General features: G+C 44.8%; 1 protein-coding gene across 8 annotated transcripts in view; it reads left to right on the top strand.

Moving 5' to 3' along the window:
* PTPN3 (protein tyrosine phosphatase non-receptor type 3) overlaps window positions 1-22083 on the top strand; it is a 1864164-nt gene that overhangs the window by 1599067 nt on the left and 243014 nt on the right. For all 8 annotated transcript variants that reach the window (XM_086965368.1, XM_086965363.1, XM_086965366.1 and 5 more), the window contains 2 exons: window positions 12719-12809; window positions 13514-13575. In XM_086965368.1, the coding sequence (XP_086821494.1) occupies window positions 12719-12809; window positions 13514-13575 (153 nt within the window). The remainder of the gene's footprint in view (window positions 1-12718; window positions 12810-13513; window positions 13576-22083) is intronic.

Below are 22083 nucleotides of genomic sequence, written 5' to 3' on the forward strand. Positions count from 1 at the left end.
AGAGGTCAAGACCCCCTTCAGAACGACCGCCAGCTTACTTCCTGGAGAATTTCAAATCAGACAAAGTCTCCAAAATCAGGCGCTTCAACCGGCTGTCATCCAACCTGGCCTGCTTCACAGAGGGGCAGAATCCCCACTGTCCGCTGCGGAAGAGGAATAGGAGACAGGAGACATGTGTCTGTGCTTACGCTGATGTTTCCCCATAGTCACAGCACAACCACTAGGAGTAAACAGTACAGCATGCACTGGTGCAGGCAGAACAGAAATGATGCGGACCCCCCCCCCTTTACATTTAAAGCCAGAAACCGGAAACTGCAAACCTCAAAGGGAACCGGCATGCTGGAACAGCAGAAACAAATGTAGGCAACGATGCGGGGGCGTGGCCAGCCGGAGGCACAAGCCCTGTCCATTCCTGGCCGCCATAGGCCAAACACAGGAGGGGTCAAAGCCCCAACTCCGAGCTCTGCACGGAGCACCTGGAGCCCAACCTGGGCGTCCACTGCCACCGAGACTGCAGCGGGCAATAAAGTTGAGGCTCCATCCTGCGCTGCTGTCCTCCCGTGAGTGGGGAGCACTCTGAGCCCTTCTCTGGTTCCCATTCCCACAGAGGCCACCGGGGAGGGCTTCCAATATCACAAGAATAAAGCAGGGCCCCGGGAAGCTGCACCATTCCGGCGAGGACAGAAGAACACCAGCGGAGCAGGAACAAACCCCACACCAATACCCCGGGACTTCTAAAGACAGCGGGAAGCAGCAACGGCCACAACAACTCCATTATGAAGCCATGTGGAGGAGGGTGCAGAGAATGATCAGGAAATGAGAAAAGGAGGAAACCAGCTGCAACAATACAGACCACAAGGGACCTGTGCATCCCGGCAGCACAGGAAACAAAGGCACGGTCGGAATCCAGGAGGCCAGGCGTCCCGACTCCAGCAGCTCCGACGCCAGTCCAGAAGCACCCCAGAGCCCAGCAAAGGAGGAAACAGCAGGACAAGCACGTAGTAGGTAATTGCCAAGCACCGCTCACTGCGTTCCCAGTCATGGCCACCGACAGGAAACAAAACAGGAAGTACTTCCTGTTGGCTGTGTAATTATAGCCCCTGGCAGGAGAGTGGGTGGAGCCTAAAAGCTTTTCCTGTTTTGTTTCCTGTCAATGGAATATACCTCATTAGTAATGACTGGGTCGAGGACAAGGGCCTTAGAGGTAATAGCATTTTTTACTTGGAGTAAATGTGGTCTGGTAGCCAAATTGCTATCTTTAGAACACAGATTAGGGTTATGGTCTTGGCCTTGACACCAATACAATATGTAATCTGGAAAAAAAATCTTCTCTGCCTTAGATCTCCACCCATGCTCACAGTTATAATACCGTCTGAACTGGAATATTTGGTCAAAATTGCCTCAGTCACGTTGAGATATTTCTGATACTGTAAAAGTGTTATAGTGCTCTTTTGGCAAAGCCCGAACTATATTAAATATCTAGAAGGCATTTTGGAAAGTGAAAATTAATGTAAGATTGTAAGAAGTAGGCTTCCTGCGTATTTGCAGTTTCAATGCAATCTTGTTGGATGTAGTTCTTATGAGATTTATTGAATTAGAGTCCTCATTGATTTTATGCAAGTGACCAGTGCATCTGTTCATGATTTCCTGGTCTGTATATATTTGAATTGCATTTGCTAACTCACTCATAGTTCAGTTTTTGTGCTGGAAATGACCTTTGTTTGAAAACTCGGCTATACTCAAAAAATGTTTAGCTATCGATTTTAACTGTAGATATAGATTTAATTATGTGAAATATTAGCGATGAGACTGGCTCTCTCTTAAGCGACGCAAGTGTGATGAAATGAGAACGAGAGACCCCAAGGCGGGCCAAAAAACGGTCCTAAAGCGGAAAAAGAGCCATCACGGCGCAGCGGAGTTAGCATGGGATTACACTTCGTCAACTCAGCTTACAGTTCCACCAGGTCCGTTGACTGTGTCACAACAATCGGATTCTCCAATACATCCGACTGCACCCACACTGGAAACAGTACTTCAAGCAATAGCTGCGCACCGTGAAGAAACATCCCAAGATGGGCACAAGGCCCAAGCAGCTCTTCGTAAGGTGCAAGGGGTGGTGCGCAATTTGACGAGAACAATTGGTACATTCGGTGATTGAATTGTTTCTAATGAGTCTGAGATTGCCGCAAATCACGAGCAGGTTGAATTACACGAGGCTGAATTGTCAGACGTGATGTGGAAGTTGGAGGACTTCGAAAATCGTCTACAAAGGAATAACCTTCGCGTGCTGGGCATCCCAGAGGCAGTGGAGGGGGAAGATGTTCGCTCCTATGTAATACAACTATTCCGTGACTCTCTGCCTGAACTATCCAGCTGGGATTGGGACTCAGAAGTCCAACACGCCCATTGTGTTCCTCTTACTTTAAGGCATCCAGCGAAACCTGGGGGGTATCCACGTGCTATTCTAGTCTATTTTGGTAACTTCCTTCTTAGACAAGCAATTTCTGAGAAAGCTAGGCCTGAAGCGATGCGTGTTAGGGGCTCGATATCCTACTTCGTACGCCCGGATTTCTGTCACGCGACTGTGGAAAGGAGGTGGCGGCTCCGCCAACTCATCAAACCCTTCCAAGAAAAAAAGGCGCAGGCATACCTGAACAATCCTGCTCGACTGAAAGTAATAAATGGGGGTCAAACGAAATTTTTCACCTCGGACATCAAAGCAAAAGAATATCCAGATGGTCTTAACTGAGTTATGATTAAAAGCATGAGGACGCCTAATAAGCCTAGCTGTTATTCACATTTATAGTTTATAGGTTGGTTGGTTGAGGTTTCTCGTGGTGTATGCTGAAAAGCAACTCATTTGGTGGACTAGGTACAATCTGTATAGCCGTATATATGACTAACTCGGGGACAAACAAAAATAAAAGAGGAAAAAAACAAAAAAGGGGGGAGTGAATGGTAAAAAAAAAAAAATAGACATATAATAGTGAAATAATGGATATAAGGATTTATGGTTGTTTAATCCGTAGGATGATAATAATTGTTATATCTAATCTAGCACTGGTCAGCAGACGCCCTTTCATCAAACAGACTCCTATGGAGTCTATACGCCTCACTTTGGGTGTTGGGAAGGGGAGAGGAGGGGGTAGAGGGGAAGGGTGGGGGGTTGGGACAGGGGAAATAGGGGTAAAAAGCAACAAAAAAAGCAACTCAAAATGTACAAAGAATATGCAAATGTCAGGAATATTTTCTATACAGGCTAAAACCAGAAGAATATAGATCAGGCTTCTCTCATCTAACCAAAATTATCATGGGTAAATTGAAATTATGTTCCTGGAATGTGGCGGGACACAATGATGGGGACAAGAGGGCCCGCTTAAACGGAATAATCAGGCAAAGCTCATATGATGTACTCTGCTTCCAGGAGACCCATATACCATGGGATGATAGAGATTTAATAAAGGTCCCTGGGTATAATTTATTGGTGACTACAACACAGACATCCAGAACCCGGGGTGTAGCCATATTAGGCAGAGCTTTCTTGGGACAGGCTACACGCAAATCAGCTGATTCCCTAGGAAGGTGGGCTATTATAGAACTAAAAATTGGTATTACAATCTGCACAGTCTATGCTTCTAATCAGGATGACCCACAAATATTTGAGGAACTAAAATTAGAGTTCGCCTCCTGGCCTAAAACACTAATACTTTGTGGGGATTTTAATATTTCTTTGGGGTGTAAGGGGACAAGACAAAACCAAGACACCTATATATATGCCGGACGTAAACCGAAAGTGTTCAGAGCCATCTCCCAACTTAGAGAGAGTTTGGGTTTAATAGATATCTGGGACTTAAAACACCACTCGGACCCCGGTTACACCTATTTTTCATATCCCCCACAATAAATATGTGCGGATCGATTATATATGGACTAGAGATTGCTCTGCTGAGGCACAAATTAATAAATCTCCAAAGACAATCTCAGATCATAACCTGTTAGCCCCCCCACTTGATATTACTAATCACCACCTGGTATTTCAATAGAAAACTTCTGGCAAATAAAGACTATATCAAATATTTAAGACATGGACTCAATGATTTTTGATTGTAACCGCTTTAGCTCATCCAGGGGCATAGTATGGGACTGTTTCAAGGCTGCTCTCAGGGGGGAGACAATTAGCTTTGTCGCCAAACGCAAGAAATAATTAGATAAAGTCAATCACTTACAGATGCAAGAGCTGGATAAGATAGAGGAAGGGTATTGGTATACAAGGGAACCCGTAAAAGTTGGCCGAGGACCTACGGGAGGAACTACGTATTTTTGGTTATACAAAGGTCCTAGGTTTTGGTTGATAGTTCAAGAAAATAATTTACACAGGCTCAAGATAAAGGCTGTGTTTTTCCTTTCTTCCAAGTCCAGCCGGACCTAGAAGTGTTTATTTTGGAAAACAATTTATAAATATAATTAAGATAGGCGAAACCAAGTCGCACATGAGTTACTGGGCACACGCCTGTACCTAGTCAGGAAAAGACAATACAGGGGAGAAGGAGAAAGAATAAACAGGCAAACAAGGAGAACGGGGTGGCTTATAATACAATGTATACAAATTTACATAAGCACAAACCCACAGTAACTGCCGTGTAAATTGCAAATCATAAAACAAGCAGTACTGCAAAACAGTCGACAAACGTTTCGATCCCTATCTCCAGAATTAGTGGGATCATCTTCAGGACTAAGAATAGATTTTGCCTGATCGTTTACAGTGAGCCTGTTGGGTATAAACAGGAAGAAAGGAAAGGGAAATAAAAACCATACATTTGAAAAATTATTATTGTCAGTCATCACTCATTTCATGCAGAGTGCAACGCGTGGACATGCAGTTGTGTCTTCCAAAGGGCACAGGTGGTTATGTGCGCATATTTGGGGTGTAGGGCATACCGCGTTTGTTCATTAAAAAGTGCTCGGAGACGTGATATCCGTGTGTTCGATACGGAAAAAATGGACAAGGTGAGGGAGTGTTGGACAGGTGGGTCACAAGTAGTGTGAGGAGGACCCAATATTTTAGAGAATCTAGTTACCACGAACGAGGCACGGTGGGCTGTGCTTGGTCAAGAACACTCAAAAATGCTCTTCAGTTCCTGGCGGCCGATGCCTGGAAAATTAATTTCAATCAACCATTTGAAAAATAAGGGGTCAGGGTCAATGGAGAGATTGGTAACCATATTTACCGTTTTTGCCGCCTGGCACAGTGTGCGGCGTCAGGGAGGGTATCAATATCTGTCCAGTAGGAACAGTTCAGATAGGGCCTAAAAAAAGAAATATTTAGGTCAGAGAATATTGGGTGTGACCGTGATAGTAAATTCTAGTGAAAGGTGGTGGGCATTTACCGTTGCGGTCCTGCGTGTCTTGCATGGACTTTGTGAGAAACTTCCGTTGAGTTGTACCTGTGAACAAATGGATGAACGATAAGTGGGCTAGGCAAGCTAAGGGGTGAGAGTGAAGGCGGCGGGTGCACGCAGATAATTACCGTTAATTACGGTTCGTTGGGTCCATAGGTCGCTCAATGGCGTTCGCCTTTTCCGTGCGAGCCTGTATGGGAGAGTTAAATAACATGAAGCATGTTGGGCTGTACCCGTGCTACGAAGGGGTCAAGGGGTTGTTTCCAGTCAAGGCTTACCGTAATCTGCTCGTAGTGGGTCCGAAATGGGGTCCCGTCTGGAGGCTCAATGGCCTGGTGCTGAGTGTCTGCATGCAGCGGAGTTTTTTTGTAGTCTGTGCATGGTGATGGAAAGTGAAAATGGACTAATTCGGCGTGATAGTGTACGTAAAAATGTTAAAAGTGAGTGCCATGTTGGAGTGGAGGAGTGAAGACCGTGTGATTAATGCGGTTCTCTGTCTCACAAGGACTCAAGCTATATACAAAACACAACTGCAATTGAGGAAGAGAATTTCCAACATAGACGATTAAAAGGCTCGTTTCAGAAGATCATTATATTAGGCTTGTCCAATCCTCTGTTCGGTTGAGGCCATCCTGTATAGAGTTGAACTGTATGATGGACTTCAGCTCTTCTTTGTTGAGTAATTGTCCCATGTTGCCACCTCTTGGTGGGAGTTTTAACACTTTCAGGACAGTCCATTTCAGATCATTGTCAGAATGTTTCTGGTCCGCAAAATGTTCTACCAAAGGGGCATTCAGAGTCCCGCACCGAATGCGACTTTTGTGTTGCCCAATGCGAATTTTTACCTTCTGACTGGTCTGTCCAATGTACACTTTTTGGCATGGGCATAGGATAAGATAGATGACGTTGCAGGTGTTACAGTTGGAAAAGGAACGACATTGTACAGTAACATTATTAAAGGTAAAACTTTTTCCCTCCATAGTACTGTCACAATTATTACATCCACCACATTTAGCATGCCCAACAATGGGGGACAGACCCCATACATTATCCAATGTAGCAGAAGGTATGGAATTGGGCAAAGCGGCCCTCACAAGGTGGTCTCTGAGGTTTTTACTTTTCTTGAATGCAAAAACTGGTTTTTCAATGGACAGGACACCGGTGTTGAGTATTGGCCAATGCTTCAGAATTGTCTTTCTCAATTTGTTTGAAATGGGTGAGAAAGTAGAGACACATGCTATGCGCTTTGATTCGGTTTTTTCTTTAGGTGTGAGTAAGGCTTCCCTGGGACAATACCAAGCACGCTTGGTAGCGTTTTTGATTAGCTTTTTAGGGTATCCCCTTTCCTTGAGTTTTGATGATAAGGTAGCAGCTTCTCGGAAGTAATCATCTTTACAAGAGCAATTCCGTCTGATTCGCAAAAATTGCGAGTATGGGAGTGAATCGCGTAATGCTCTTGGATGGTTACTATTGTAAGCCAAAAGGGTGTTTTTTTCGGTCGGCTTACGATAGAGGCGTGTCAGTAGGGAGCCTTCACAGTGATAAATTGTAAGGTCCAAAAAGGAGATTGAGTCATTATTGGTGGAGATAGTGAAAGTAAGCCCTAGGCAGTTATTGTTCAGCCAATGTAAGAATTGGCGCAGGCAATCGTCGCTTCCATTCTAAATGATGAAGATGTCATCGATATACCTGCGCCAAAACTTTATCCCTGAGAGGAATGGATTGGAGGGATGAATGATGACATTGGTCTCTATCTCGTCCATAAAGAAGATCGCCAGATTGGGGGCAAAAATGGCGCCCATGGCGGTCCCCTTGATTTGTTCATAATAGTTGCCATTGAAGAGGAAAAAATTCCGTGTCAGGCATATTTCTAGAAGCTGGAGGATAAAAACACTTGGTACGGCATGGGGACTTGGTCGTGAGTCCAGAATCTTTTTAATCACTAGGAGTGCTGTAGTCTGCGGAATGTTGGTGTAAAGGGACTCGATGTCCATGGTGACCAAAGTTTCAGTCATTGGGTCATAAGGGTGGTTTTCGATCATATTGATCATGTGCATCGAGTCCTTTATGTAGCATTGTGTGGATGGAACAAACTCCTTAATAAAATAGTCTACATAAGATCCCAATGGTTCTAAGATGGATCCACAGGCTGAGACAATGGGGCGGCCTGGGGGTTTTTTCTCATCTTTATGCACTTTAGGCAGTGTATAAATCACTGGGATTGTGGGCGTTTTGACGTTTAGGAAATTGTACTCTTTTTTTGATAGAAAACCTGCTTCAAGGCCTTCTTTTGTTATTTTTTGTATGAGAATCTGTATCTCCTTTGTTGGATTGTGACTTAGTTTTTTGTAATGCTCTTTATTATCCAGTTGTCGCATTATTTCTGAGATGTATGCCGTTTTTTCTTGTAGGACGATACCACCGCCTTTATCGGCGCTCTTAATGATGAGATTATCATTGGCTTTGAGTTGTGAGATGGCATTTTTCTCTTCCCTAGAGATGTTATAGGGAATGAACATTTTCTTATTTTGGAGGTTCTGCAGTTCCTTCAAAATGACCTTCTCGAATGTCACCACTTCAGTGGGAATCATATTAGCAGAAGGGGAGAAGATGGAAGGTGGTCTGAAGGGGGTGTTACTTATTTTTTCTGGTGTGGGATGCAACTGAAAGAAAGCCTGTAGGCGTATACGTCTAAAGAATCTCATTAACTCAGTCTGTAGATCCATGTAGTTGGGGGGTATTGTGGGTACAAATGAGAGGCCTTTCATAAGTAATGACAACTCGTCCTGTGCAAGTGTGTGTTTCGAGAGATTGAATATAGGGATACTACCAATTCTGTCCGGTTGTGTTGATACTGTGTTTACCACTGGTAATAGTTGTTGCGAGTTCTGCGCTCGCCAGGCGGATTTTGCCATCGTTGGGGTTTCTTGACCTTCCCGCGTTGCGGTGGGTCCTGGGCGCCTCTGGCTAAAAAAGGATTTTGGTGTAGACCGCCTCTCCTTGCGCCGCTACTGCCTTCACCGGGGTCAGAATTGTCTGAGGATTCGGCTGATGTATCCGAGAATCCCACAAGGTTCTGGCGTCTGTTATAGCGGCCCCAGGGCCGGCTGTTTTGAAAACGTGGGTATGTTTTGTTAATATAGAAATCCTTCTGCAGATAAGGATATGTGTTTTCTATATTTTATAGTTTCACGTCTTTTTTAATTTTGTTGGACTTTTTGTTTTGTTCAATCCTGTGAAATTCAGCCACAGTTTTGTCAATTTGTTCCAACAGTTTTTTAGCGTCTGCACTGGGGTCTGAATCTGTTAATTGTTTGAGGAGATCTGCAATCTCTACTTCCAAAGATTTGAGGGTTTCACTCGCGATGTCAATGCCAAGGGCAAGCCAGTGGCGTGAACAGGTGGTGCCTATAAAGCTGAAGTTTTGGATATATTTGGGATTGTCAGTGAAAATTCCTGGGATGTTTCGCACCTGTAGACCCAATGGGATTACGTTGGCCTTTAAATAATCTGTTAGCATTAAGATCATTAATTCTAAATGGACTTGTTTCTTTTTCAATTTTTCTAATTGGTCTGGAATAGAGTCATTTACTGATATTGGAGCTTCTGGTGTCTCAGATAATAATGAAGGGCGTGAGCACAGTTGTTTGAGATAATCGTCTGTGTAAAGAGGTGTATTGACTGACATGTTAAGGGAAAGGTGTGGGGAGACACAGTGTAGGATTTTGAGAAAAGACGTGGTGTCAGGACTGGCCCGCCCCCAAGAAGAGGTGGGCAAGGGAATAGAGACCCCTTGCAATCTAGTGATTGCGCTACGTGTGGGTATTGGTATACAAGGGATCGAAACGTTCGTCGACTGTTTTGCAGTACTGCTTGTTTTATGATTTGCAATTTACACGGCAGTTACTGTGGGTTTGTGCTTATGTAAATTTGTATACATTGTATTATAAGCCACCCCGTTCTCCTTGTTTGCCTGTTTATTCTTTCTCCTTCTCCCCTGTATTGTCTTTTCCTGACTAGGTACAGGCGTGTGCCCAGTAACTCATGTGCGACTTGGTTTCGCCTATCTTAATTATATTTATAAATTGTTTTCCAAAATAAACACTTCTAGGTCCGGCTGGACTTGGAAGAAAGGAAAAACACAGCCTTTATCTTGAGCCTGTGTAAATTATTTTCTTGAACTATCAACCAAAACCTAGGACCTTTGTATAACCAAAAATAAGATAGAGGAAGAGCACACCATTTTAATATTGCGAGGTGAAGATGGATGATCTATTCTACGAAAAATGCTTATTCTTAAAACTGACCTTAACAGTAGGTTTACCCAGAAGGCGGCTGAGACCTTCCAGTCAAACCGTAATAAAATCTACGAAGATGGGGAGAGAGTAGGGAAGCAGCTAGCCCTGGGCACTCGCCAGAAACACTCTCTTAATATGATTACTACTATCGAAGTGGAGGGTCAGGAGTATACAACACCGCAAGATATATTGGAAATCTTTAGGCAATATTATCAAGAATTTTATCAAAATGAAGATATGAATGATCAAGACGTATTCAAAGATGCCCTGAGGTCATAACTAACCGAGACTGGATTGAACAAGATCATTGATGATCCCACCAGAGAAGATCTGGAAAAAAATATTATGCATATTGAGTTACAACTGGCCCTGTCAGATCTGGCCTCAGGTAAAGCCGCGGGCCCTGATAAACTCCCACTAGAAGTATACAAAATTCTTGGAGAACATATAACACCTTATTTGTTAGACCTATTTATAGGGATTCAAGGAAGTGGCACCCGTCCTGAATCATGGAAGGAAACAAATATAGTTATTTTTCCCAAAAAGGGAAAGCCCCCAAAACTCGTACCGCCCAATTTCTTTAATAAACTCGGATTCAATGTTATATGCAAAGATCTTGGCCAATCGGCTCAGGAGGGTCATTGAACATCTCGTCTCCCTGTGGCAGCATGGCTTTATTCCTGGTAAGGGTACCACAGATCACAACGCAGGGTTATATCGCTATTCGACATTATGAATGTGACTGGTGGCCAGATGTCAATGGTCCTGCTCGATGCCGAGAAGGCTTTCGATCGTGTTTCTTGGAAATTCTTATGGGCAGTGCTCGATCAAAACAATTTTGGGCCTCCCTTTTCTAAATCAATACAGGCAATGTATCAGGAGCCAAAGGCTAAAGTTCTAGTGATGGGCCAGGAATCAAGTTCATTCAATATATTAAGAGGAACGAGGCAGGGATGTCCATGCTCCCAGATATTGTTCACCATGTACATAAATCCCCTGATCCTGAAACTAATAGCAAGAGATGCAATAAAACCTATTAGAGTTAGTTCCTATGAAACTAAGATACCTGCATATGCCAATGACGTGGCAGTAGTCACATCTAACCCCACCGAGGCAATCGCAGAAATAGAATTGATCACTCAAGCCTTTGGTCAGTTCTCTGGCTATTTACTCAATCGAGATAAAACAATGGTTATTTGCACTGATAATATTAAGTTTGACGATTCAAAGAAGGTAGACAATGCCGTATACCTCGGAATATGTATATCCCCTAGGGTGGAAAATATTAATAAATTAAACTATGACCCCTAATGAAGGCTATTAAGAAAGATCTAAAGAGGGTTAACAATTTCCACCTTTCAAGCATTGGTAGAGGGAACTTTTTAAAAATGAATATTCTCCCTAGGGTGCTATATTTATTCTGTGCTATTCCTTTAATAGTGGAAGATAACGTCGTCAAAGCAATAGAATCTCAAATGACTAAGTTTATTTGGAGTTATGGGAAAGTTATGAGGGCCTTGAACTACCTTTCCCTGCCACAGCACAGAGGCGGGTTAGCAATCCCCAATATAATGTTTTACCTGTGGGCCACTCTACTCCAGCAAATGTCACCCCTGCTTAATACAAATACATCATGTATAAACACCAGGGAAAATGCTACACCATCGATCTATGAACTAGCATTAGGAAACAAAGCAAAAGACCTTCTGTTAAGACAAGTAGAACCATCGTACTATAAGAAGGTTAAGTTCAAGATTATAAATAGCGCTTGGAGAATATGGAAGAAAGCCTCAAGACATCTCGCTAGTTCAAAGTTTAAGAAGTACACACCATTATGGCACTCATCTGTGTTAGCTAGACAAGCTAATGATGACATTTCTAAGAGATGGGGAAAATCGGGGGTTGTTACTTTGGGGGATTTCTTTAACGGAGACCCAGATACTAGGTTCCTGATCCTTCAAAACAATTTCTGTATCCCTAATACCGATATTTTTAAGTTCATCCAAGTCAATACCATCCTCAGCTTGAAAATCCCAAATATAACTCTGTCGAACATTCCCTTACTAGAACATATAGGAAAATGATCAACCAGGAAAGGTACCCTGTATGACATACTAATGGAAAGACAGAAGGATGATTTAGAGCATACAGAGTCTGCATGGGCAAATAAACTTAACAATCCCAATGTTGACATTGACATGTCACTGCTGCTCATATCTAATTTATTTATATCTACTAACTTAAAGGCTCAATTGTATAAAACCGTATATAATTTATATTATACACCTGCCAAGCTATACACCTGGGGGAAAAGAACTAATGACGAATGTCCTAGATGTGGAACAAGTCCCGCGCACCTGATTCATATGTTATATGAATGTGTTAAACTAACACCCTTCAGACAAATGATATCTGAATTTTGGGAGGAAGTGTTTGGCCACAAAGTAGCAGAATCGCTCACCTTATATTTATTGGGATACAATAACACTCTCAGGAATAGTAAGGAAGAGGAAACATGTCTGTTTTTGGGCACGGCAGTTTACAGAATAATTCTAGCAGCTCGCTGGAAGGAGGCTGATCCCCCGCATTTTCAAATATGGTTAACACGCGATTTGGGGATCTATAATCAAGAAAAGGCAATATATGCAGCTAGAGGGAAAAGGACCAGATTACAAGGTTGCAAAATTTGGGAGCCAATCGATGCTTGGAATAATGGTATAAGATATGTGTAATGAAGTATTGCCTTTTTCTCTGTTCTCAGCCGCTGTATTCTATAGTGATTCTAAAATCTTTCTTATGACACCTTTTTATGACAATATGATGTTTTAGCCTATTAACTTATATTAATACTATGAAATACTTATGCTTATTTATGTAATATTTGTGAACATATTTTATCTTTTGTACAATCTTTTTGAGTTGCTTATAAAATTTTTTTTTTTTTAAAGTGAAATATTAGCGATATTTCAGTGGTGGTTGTAGAGGGTAGCTAAACCTTGTTTTCTTCAATCTTTTTTGCAGCAACTTTACCGAAAGAAGCCTGGGTTGGCCATTACGTGTGCAAAGTCAGGACCAAATATGGACAAAAACCGATATAAAGATGTTCTGCCCTGTATGTATTCAGTAGTTGTCATGCTTATATTACAATGTAACCCACGTGCGTTTACATGTCAATGGTGTTTTCTTCTTTTAATTGCTGTAAGTTCCCACCAAACAATAAGTGTGTTCTGCTGGCAGAACCATCATATTATGTTGTTCTGACCCATGGATTTACTTGCCCATCCTCATGCATACCAGGGACATTAGTTCCTCAAGTTGGAACATGCATGAGTTGATAGCAATCTATTTTATCGCAAAGGTGAATTAGGTAAACCAACAAGAACAATTGTCCTACCCTCAATAAGTTAAAGTTGAGTTACCTCAAGTGAGGGATTCTGTGCAACCCATAGTTGCCATGTTATTCTTAGCCCCTAAGCTCTGTCTCTATTGAAAAAAAAACAGCTCTGAAATATAGTTCACGTTTCAAAGAACTTTGTAATGGGCAAGTGTAAGCTATCTTGTAAAGGTGTGTTTAAAAGTTTGTGTTATTTACAACAACACAGGGCCCAATTAACTGCTTATGTTCTGAGGTTGGGTTGTCATCTCCAGCGTAATTTTGAGCTGTTCATTGCTTTTAGTACATCACTTTGTATGATAGGTATATGGTATTAAACCTGATTCACAGCTCAAATAACCAAATATTAGGCGATCTTAATAGTGAATTCTGCTAATATATAATCAATTGAATCCATCCATCACATTCTTTTCTTTCCACAGATGATGCCACCCGGGTAATTTTACAAGGAATTGAGGAATATATTAATGCAAACTATGTAAATGTAAGTTAAGCTGACAACTATTCTGTGTTCCAATGCTTCTTGCTAGGCAGTTTAACTGTGTTCTGGTACATCTTGTTGCTACCCCTGACATCATTGGTGCCCTTTAGTGAGCTATGTATGGAAAATGTAGATGCAAGTTTCTTCCATTTTCATGTTTTCTGAATTGTGTGTGGGTCCCCACACTCTGTGTATAGCCCATCACTGTAACACTCCTTGGTATAAGTGAACTAAAGATTTTGAAATGTCATCTTCAGAGTATGTCCAGCTTTTGGCTGAATAGTTCTCATGGTAAATAATGGTGCAGTGAGATCTTGAGAGGTTCTTTGGCTATTAGTTGAATGGGTGAATTTTGCTTGGAGCACTTAAAAATGCAGCAATATGTACCACTGGCTGGGGCTGGCCTCTGGTGAAACAATTTCACCAGCATTTCTCTGCTTTTTGCAGCTTTTCAAGACCGTCCTGGCAGTGACAAACTTTTCAGCTGGGTCAAACCCACTGGTTCTGTAGCATCTGAGCAACTTTGATTAGTCCCCCTTGCACCTTAAGCTTCTGTTTGGGAGATGGTCTCCCATTTTATGCTTCAGTGGAAATTCCTCACTGCAAATTGTTGAATGTGCTAGTCTTTTTTAGTCACCCGTCCAGAACATCTACATTTTATGCTTCAGTGGAAATTCATCACCTCAAATTGTTAAGTGTGCTAGTCATGTTTAGTCCTGTCCAGACCATCTGCCATGCATCATGAGGTTTACCTCAGCCAACGCCTCGAGGGGCCATCGAAGGGGTGGTGCCTGTGGACCAGATGGGCATGTAATTTTATCTCCTCTAATTCCTGGTCCACAAAAAGGATGTATCAGAGGGGGGAGGGGGTTGAGGATTCTTATGGCTATTCTGACTTGATGCTTTTGAACCTCTTTGCCCTTCAGGATTAGTTCAAGCTGCTCACCCGGAGTTAGGGCCTCTTGGCTTTGAACATGCAGCTCTGATATAGAGACATCTAGCTGCAGATTCCTTACCTTTGAATTTTCCAGGCGTCAGACTGGATCCCTAAGATTTTTCTTTGAGCAATACCCTTATACGCCGGTAGGTGGTGTTGGTCAGCTCTGTGTGATGCTGTTGGCGTTGACTCCACCGTTGTGATGTCTGCAGCACCTATATAAGTGCCACCTCGGTGCTCTGACGTCAGATATTTTTTTTTTTGCCAGTTAGCTCAGTACCATGAAGAGAGCAACCCTCTGTCACTTTTTGACAGGCTTTTTTAAAACTTTTTATTGACGATTTTTTGGTGTGTAGAATGTCCAAGAAGGTTTCCGGATTCAAGCCGCATGGTGCCTGACACCGCGCCATGTCGGTAACGGGTCCACACCTGGTATGCCTTTTGGACCTGGAGGGTGACTACAATTCGAAGTCGTGCTCTGACTGCTGAACAATGGCTCTGAAAGCTTTGAGGGAGCGGTCCCTAAAACTATTTGTGACCTGGCCCTCAGTACTGCGTCGTTCACCACAGAGGTATCGTTCTCAGTCCCAGTTGGGATAAAGGGCCGGGCACTGCTCCGGGAGCCCTAAGTCTTCATCTTCCCACTTAAAGTCTTCGAGTCGGTCAGGTAAAAAGCATAAGAAATGCAAGAAGTTGATGCATGCTCCAGCTTCTTCCCCTCATTCGGCTGAACCTGTGCCTAAGCTGGCGCCACGCTTCCCTGCTTTCTCGGAAGCTGGATTGACCCCCACCCAGCTCAAAGAATTTTATGACTCCATGTGACTCATATTTAGGAGGCCTGACCCTCCTGGCACGCCTTCGGGTCCCAGAGGCTCAGAGGGGGCTCTATTGGGTTCTGCTTCCGCGCCTCTGGCCCTGGCACAGATGATACCCCCACCCTTGATCCAGTAATGGATCTAGACGAACACCAGTCATGCCACTGCGACCTTCCCTGGCACTGGGTCCCAAACAGAGACTCCCAACTTTGCCAACCCCATTCTGATTCCTGACAACACAGAACTGGATCAGCGCCTACTGATGCTGATTCCGATGCTGACAGGACCCTTTGGTCCTAGGTCTGTTACTTAGGCTTATTCTGAAGGGCTAGGAACGGAGGAAGATTGGTAGGGGTTGCTGGACCCCATACAAGACCTGCCAGACGACAAAATAGACTGGTAGATGGAACTGGATGAGGCCAGTAGTCGGGGCACCTCCATATTCTGGTTTGCTTTCTCCCCCTACCGTGGCTACAGAGGAGGAAGCTTGATACTCTGTGGTGATGCAAAGGGAAGCTGAGGTCTTGGACCTTCAGCTCCCTTCTGTGCTAGTCAAGATGGACATCTTGACTGAGGTCCTGCAGCCAGGTGTCTCCTCCTTGAAACCCCTCCTGCCTTACAATGAGGCCTTGACTGATGTCCTTGCTGGGAACCTGGTCCAAGCCTAACACATGGGCTACTGTGCATAGGACGATTGCCCGCTGCCATTGTCCTGCACCGGGCAAAGCAAATTTCTTCACCAACCAACCAACCTACCCCTGAGAGTTTGGTGGTCCAAGCCTCTACATCTCAGGGCAGGTTCCCTTCCGCTCCTCAGACAGAAAATCCAAGAGGCTAGATAGTTAGGGCAAAAATTCATTTTCTTCGCCCAGTCTTGCATTGAGGTCGGTGAACACTGCATGCCTATTGGGTCATTACTCCTATTCCTTGTAGGAAACTGTTGCATATTGCTGCCACAGGTCCTTGAGAAGGCCCGGGCCATCCTCTCCCAAGCAGTATCAAATGGTAAAGATGCAGAAAAGTTCGCCATTCGTTTTGGGCTAGATATGATCCACCCACTGGGGGGGGGGCGTGGCTTGAGCACCACCAGGCATGGACGCGTGAGCGAAGGGCTCCGTGTCGGCCTCGTCCATTATCCTGTTTTGGAGACCCCCCTGTCGGCGTTGGCGGCTCGGAACGGGGCCCCCCGGCGTTGAAGGGCACCTGCGTTTGCCTTTCCTGAATTGGGGGGGCTCTGACGGCTGCCCAGCAGACGATCGTGGTGGCTCCGCCCAGAGGGAGCCGTCCATCTTGCCCACGGCCTGCAGTAGGCCTCACACCCCCGGCAGGCTTTGGAGAAGGAGTGATCGCAGTGGTGGTAGCAGCCCGGTGAGGTTTGCCCTTGCTGGGAAGCAGATGGCCACAGTGACTGGGACACCGGTGCAACAGGGGGACATCACACTTTGAGGTACCCCAGACGATGACTGTTGGGGTCGCGACCCTGGCCGACGGTGACTGGCAGCTCTAGCTCGCATTTTGCACCCAGCGGGCTGGAGGATCATCCTGTGGGGACATCGATAGTCCATGACTGCGGAGCCAGCTGAGGGTACTCGGCGCAACTATCCTTGTGCCTGGAGAACGGGACTGGAGGTGCCTAAATCTTGCTCTTAGTGCTGGAGGCCTGCCTTGGGTCTGGACTATGGGGAAAACACGCAAGAAACCGGGAACGACACCATCTGACCCGCCTGAGGACTCGCTCGAGAAACAGGAACAGGGCGCGACTGGGGGTCCGCCCTCAGGGTTGCAACAACAGCTGGACCAGATCCTACAAGCCATCTCAGTCACGAAAGAGGCACTGCGCAACGATATCGCACAAGTGTCGACAAGTCTAGGATTACTGCGGGCGGATCATGGCAAGCTCGCCGACCGTGTCAAAAGTGCGGAGCTGGCACTTGAGTAGCTGGGACCGGCCCAGAAGGCGACGGATGCCACGATGGGCGACCTATTGTGCAGAGTGCAGCAGCTGGAAAAGAGGGTCGAAGATGCAGAAGGACGCAATAGACGCAACAACATACGGGTACCTACCCGAAAAAATCGAGGGGGACAATATGGTCCCTTATCTGGAAACATGGCTGCGCGATGTAGTTGTCCCTGAAGGACTGACATCATTCTACACGTTGGAGAGGGCCCACCGGGTGCCTGCCCGACCTCCAGCATTGGGTCCCCCCCCCCGCCCAGTGGTTGCACGTCTGCTGCACTTCAGGGACCGCGACCTTATCCTACGGAATGCCCGGGCGTCTGGCCCGTATCGAGTTGACAATGCCTCAGTCTCCCTTTACCCTGACTACTCGCAGGAGGTCCAGAGGAGCCGCTTTTCATTTCTGGATGCAAGAGAGTGCAGTACTCTCTTCTATTTCCGGCACGCTTGAAGGTGATGGTGGAAGGGACCACAACCTTTTTTGACACACCGGAAGATGCATGGCACTGGCTTTAAACATATCGTGCTGGCGCGGACGGTGCTGGGAAGTGGGAAAAGACGGTCGAAACTCAACCGAGACCTCGCAGGAACCGTCGCACCCGGAAACGCACACTGAACAACAGATCACCACCGACGTCACAGACGGAGCTGGAGAGACGGGCAGCTTTGCAGGTCGCCGGCGGACTCAGGATCTCCACGGGGATCAGAAGAAGGGGTGTCAAAGGGTTCTGAAGAGGACTCCGGACACTTGCCTCAGGTTACCTCACGAACTGCCAATGGCCTAATGGACGAGTGAACATGGTGGACGCCGGGCTGTACACAGTAAGGAGATGATTTGGAAGAACAATGGTTCAGGGTAGGCCTTAAGAGGTCCTTAGCGAGGAATAGAACAAAGAGCGAATACTTAATAAGTCGCTGGGGAGCAGAGGTAGTAGGTATTGGTAGGAGTTTTTTATTTTACTCTCTTTTCTTAAGGGTATACATAAATAATTATACTGTATTGCAGGTGCTCAAGTGAATAGTAAGGTGCAGGACGTGACATAAGTGATCAAAGTGAACGAACTATCACACAACAACAACAAGGATAAAAACACAACAATTATATACAAATAGAACGGGTGAAATTCCTTGGGTGGGTCGACGGCGTTTCGATCTATATTAATCTAGATCATCATCAGGACAGATGAGCCTCCTGAAACTTGCCGGTGCTCTTTAAGGCAAGGATGATTAGTCGGGTTCTCACAGCTAAACCCCTCAAATTCAAGTAGGACCCTCGGCAAAGTAGATGTGACCGAGCGCTACTTGCCCCCTTCAGTGGAAGACCCATGCTTTCACTAAATAAACAATTCAAACAGAGTACAGCAACATCTACTGTATTGCCAACTAATCATCCTTGCCTTAACCATTGTTCTTCCAAATCATCTCGTTACCCCAGGTTCTACTGTATGGGGTTCCCTTGTTTTTAACAAACAGTACACAGTAAGGAGGCATATATGTAGCAGTGTGTTGGACTGGTGAGGGTTATGGCGATGGTTTTGTTGAAGATGTTGGGTGGCTTGATTTCTGACCGGGGTGGGGGGTGGTGGGGGGGGCGGTAAGGGGGGGGTCCCTGTGGGGCGGGACACTGCTAGGGGGGGGAAGCTGTGTGCGAGGCTTAACCGACATGCAGAGACGCTGAGATTGTTGTTCGGCTCGGTTGGTGTAGAGCCACCTTCTCTACCTCACAATAACTGTGAGACTCTGGTTGCTACCAGGGTGTTCCCCGTTAGTGGGGATTGGGATTTGGATGGGTAACAATGGTTTGGCGCCTGTTCTCGGGAAGGGTGGGTTGAGGGTCTGTTGGGGATGTTTTGCATTTTTTGCTTGGGGATGTTTGGGATCTGGGAGCACTGCCAGCGTGCCTACTTGGAGGAGGGGACGATTGTGTCTTTGTGGATTCAAATATGGGGACCCGCCTTGAGCTGAAATGCATCACCTGGAACGTGCGGGGGCTGAACTCCATGAGGTAGCGATACAAGGTCCATGCGTATTTTGGTGCGCAGAGGGGTTCAGGTAGCCTTTTTGCAAGAGACCCATATTGTTCAGGCTGAAGGACGGGCGTTGCAGCGTAGATGGAGGGGCCAATTGTTTTATACTACTTATTCTGCATACGCGCAAGGTGTTTTAATCTGAGTACGGGCGGGGGTTCCTTTCCAGCCTTTGACTACAACGATTGACCCAGAGGGACGATTCTTGGCAGTGCAGGGGAGATTGGATGGAAGAGATGTGGCCCTGTGCAGTGTGTATGCCCTGAATGTGGAACAACCGGCCTTTTTCTCGCGTTTGTCTGGAAAGCTGGCGTCCCTCCTGACTGGCACAGTGTTCCTGGGGGGTGATTTCAACTCTGTCACTAATGTGGATTTAGACCGTGCGCACCTTCTGTTGGCCCAATCAGTGGTATGTCATCTAGCGAAGGTGAGGAAAGATTGGCAGACCTCCTGGGGCCTGGTTGATACTTGGCGGTCACACCATCCGACTGATAGGGACTACTCGTTTTATTCCATACCACATGATCTGCATGTGCGTATTGATAGTATCCTCTGTTCCCCGGAAGCCCAGGGAATGTCCTACCATAGTGAATATCTACCAAGGACGATCTCGGACCACAACCCTTGTCTGATTGCGGTGCGGTGGACAGCGCAGCGTCAGGTGATCCCCACATGGCGTCAAGCAACTGTAAATATAATAAAGCAGGCCTCACCTGGGCAATCCCCGAACGTCTTAACAAAGGTTTTAAAAATGTTGACCTGCTCTCGTTATAATATCCGCAAAGGAAAGTAAAGTGCATTGTATCCTGTATAGACATATCATCGCATTTACAAAGTGCTGTATCCTCAGGCTTACTCCACCCATCAAACACTCCCAAGGCATAATGCATTAAGTTAAACCTAAACTTTGTCAGCAAATCTTAATTTTTGGGGGGGAACATGTTATACAGAGATGTGCCACTGGATTTTTTTGCTGTACATATGGATGATTATTCACAATGCTTTATTTGGCTCAATCAGGTGTGTGGCTGAAAAAACACAAATATATGCATGTGTAAATATTCCAAGGCTTTTGAAAGAAGACGTGCAATATATGCACCAGTCTGCTAAGTGCATCATTGAAACAATGCAAACATAAGTGATCCATGTCATCCGAATACTCTTTAATTGTAACTAACACAGCAGATGAGAGGCCTGGGTTATTCATTGCAATTTGGTACAATCCACAAGCATTTAGGAATGCTAAAACTACTTACCGGTATTTCCATTACTTTGAGTCCAGACTTCCCTGCTCCGGTCATTACAGAATGAGGCATTCATGCCTCCTCAGGCCCCTTTAAATAGGATCCAAGAACAGCAACAAAAAAACACCAACACATGCCTATTTTCTGTCCCTGGGATACATAGCATTAGCTTACTAGCATTCTGCCTGTAATATACCAGGCTTTAATTTCTGGAAAGATAAACATTCCCACCATTATCATTTCATTTACATGATCAGGGAGTGAGGATGTAATGATCAGAACAAGGAAGTCTGGACTCACAGTAAACAAATTACCACTTATTACCTATTTGTCCCCTTCGCTGTTCTTCTCATTACAAAATGAGGAATGCCAAAGCTATCCTCCAAATAATTATGATTATCTTGAAAAGAACTTCTAAAGCACAACATTATATGCTTCAGTTTATTTAAGTATTTTTCACTATTTATAGCAGACAATACTTGTACACCAAACACATTCCTTTGATTGCAAATGTTATCAATCCTCTATTTTCCACAAAAATCGGGGGATTAGATCATGTGGCTGCCCTTCTAGATTTGCAATTGTAGACTTTTTACACCTATTTAAAGTTTGCAGGGATGGACGACCTTCTGTATTACCTGGGCCAAAATTTCCTGCTGAAAATTGGATAAAGAATGAACTTTTGGAGCAAAAGCAGGGCCATGTCTCAAAATGGCACAGTCGGCAAAAACCTGTAGGCAAGGGTTTTTGGCAGAAAAATACTTAATCTCACCAATTCCTTTAGCTGTGGTAATTGCCACTAGAAAAAACACTTTCCAAATTAAGTACTTCAGATCCACTAATTCCAGTGGGTCTGAGAGAGGTGCGGGGTGCACTTTAAAACATCCGAAACCAAAAACAAATCCCACAAAGGTAAAGTATTTCTCACATTAGGCCTGAAGTTTAAGAAACTTTTAAAATGTCTAGAATCCAATACTTCACAATCTGACATATTCACCTCTAAGTAGAACATTCAAGGCCCAGATCAAACCTGTCTTGTTGAAGAGATACTTGATCTGGACAAAGGATTTATCTGTTTGAATCACACCATTTTTTGAAAGATGGCCACTGATTATATTATTGACAAGTAGATTCCTTCCTGGATTGTTTCAGCTAAACCCTCTAATGTGCCTAATCTTTGCAACCATTCAAGTTTCAGGCTGTTGGCTATAGACGGTGATGGGCCATCTAGGATGAAAGTGGATAAATTAGGGGAAAGGGTAAAGAGATAAGTAACCATACCTGATCCCCCCGTTCATTCTCACTATTAGAGGAAACTAGGAGGAGTGACTCCAAGTTGGGGCAAGCAACATTACTGATGTTTTCTCTATCCTCACCCTGACCAAGGGGAATTAGAAAAGTCACACAAAATCCCCTGAGGCCATGGGCAATAAAGAGCATCTATATTCCATGCCTCCACCTCCTTGGTTGTGGAGCAAACATTGGAAAACAGGCAATTGATCTGACTGCCAAAGCGGTCTATCACAGGGAC

Source organism: Lissotriton vulgaris, chromosome 4_1, assembly GCF_964263255.1.
Source record: "Lissotriton vulgaris chromosome 4_1, aLisVul1.2, whole genome shotgun sequence".
Taxonomy (NCBI): Eukaryota; Metazoa; Chordata; class Amphibia; order Caudata; family Salamandridae; genus Lissotriton; species Lissotriton vulgaris.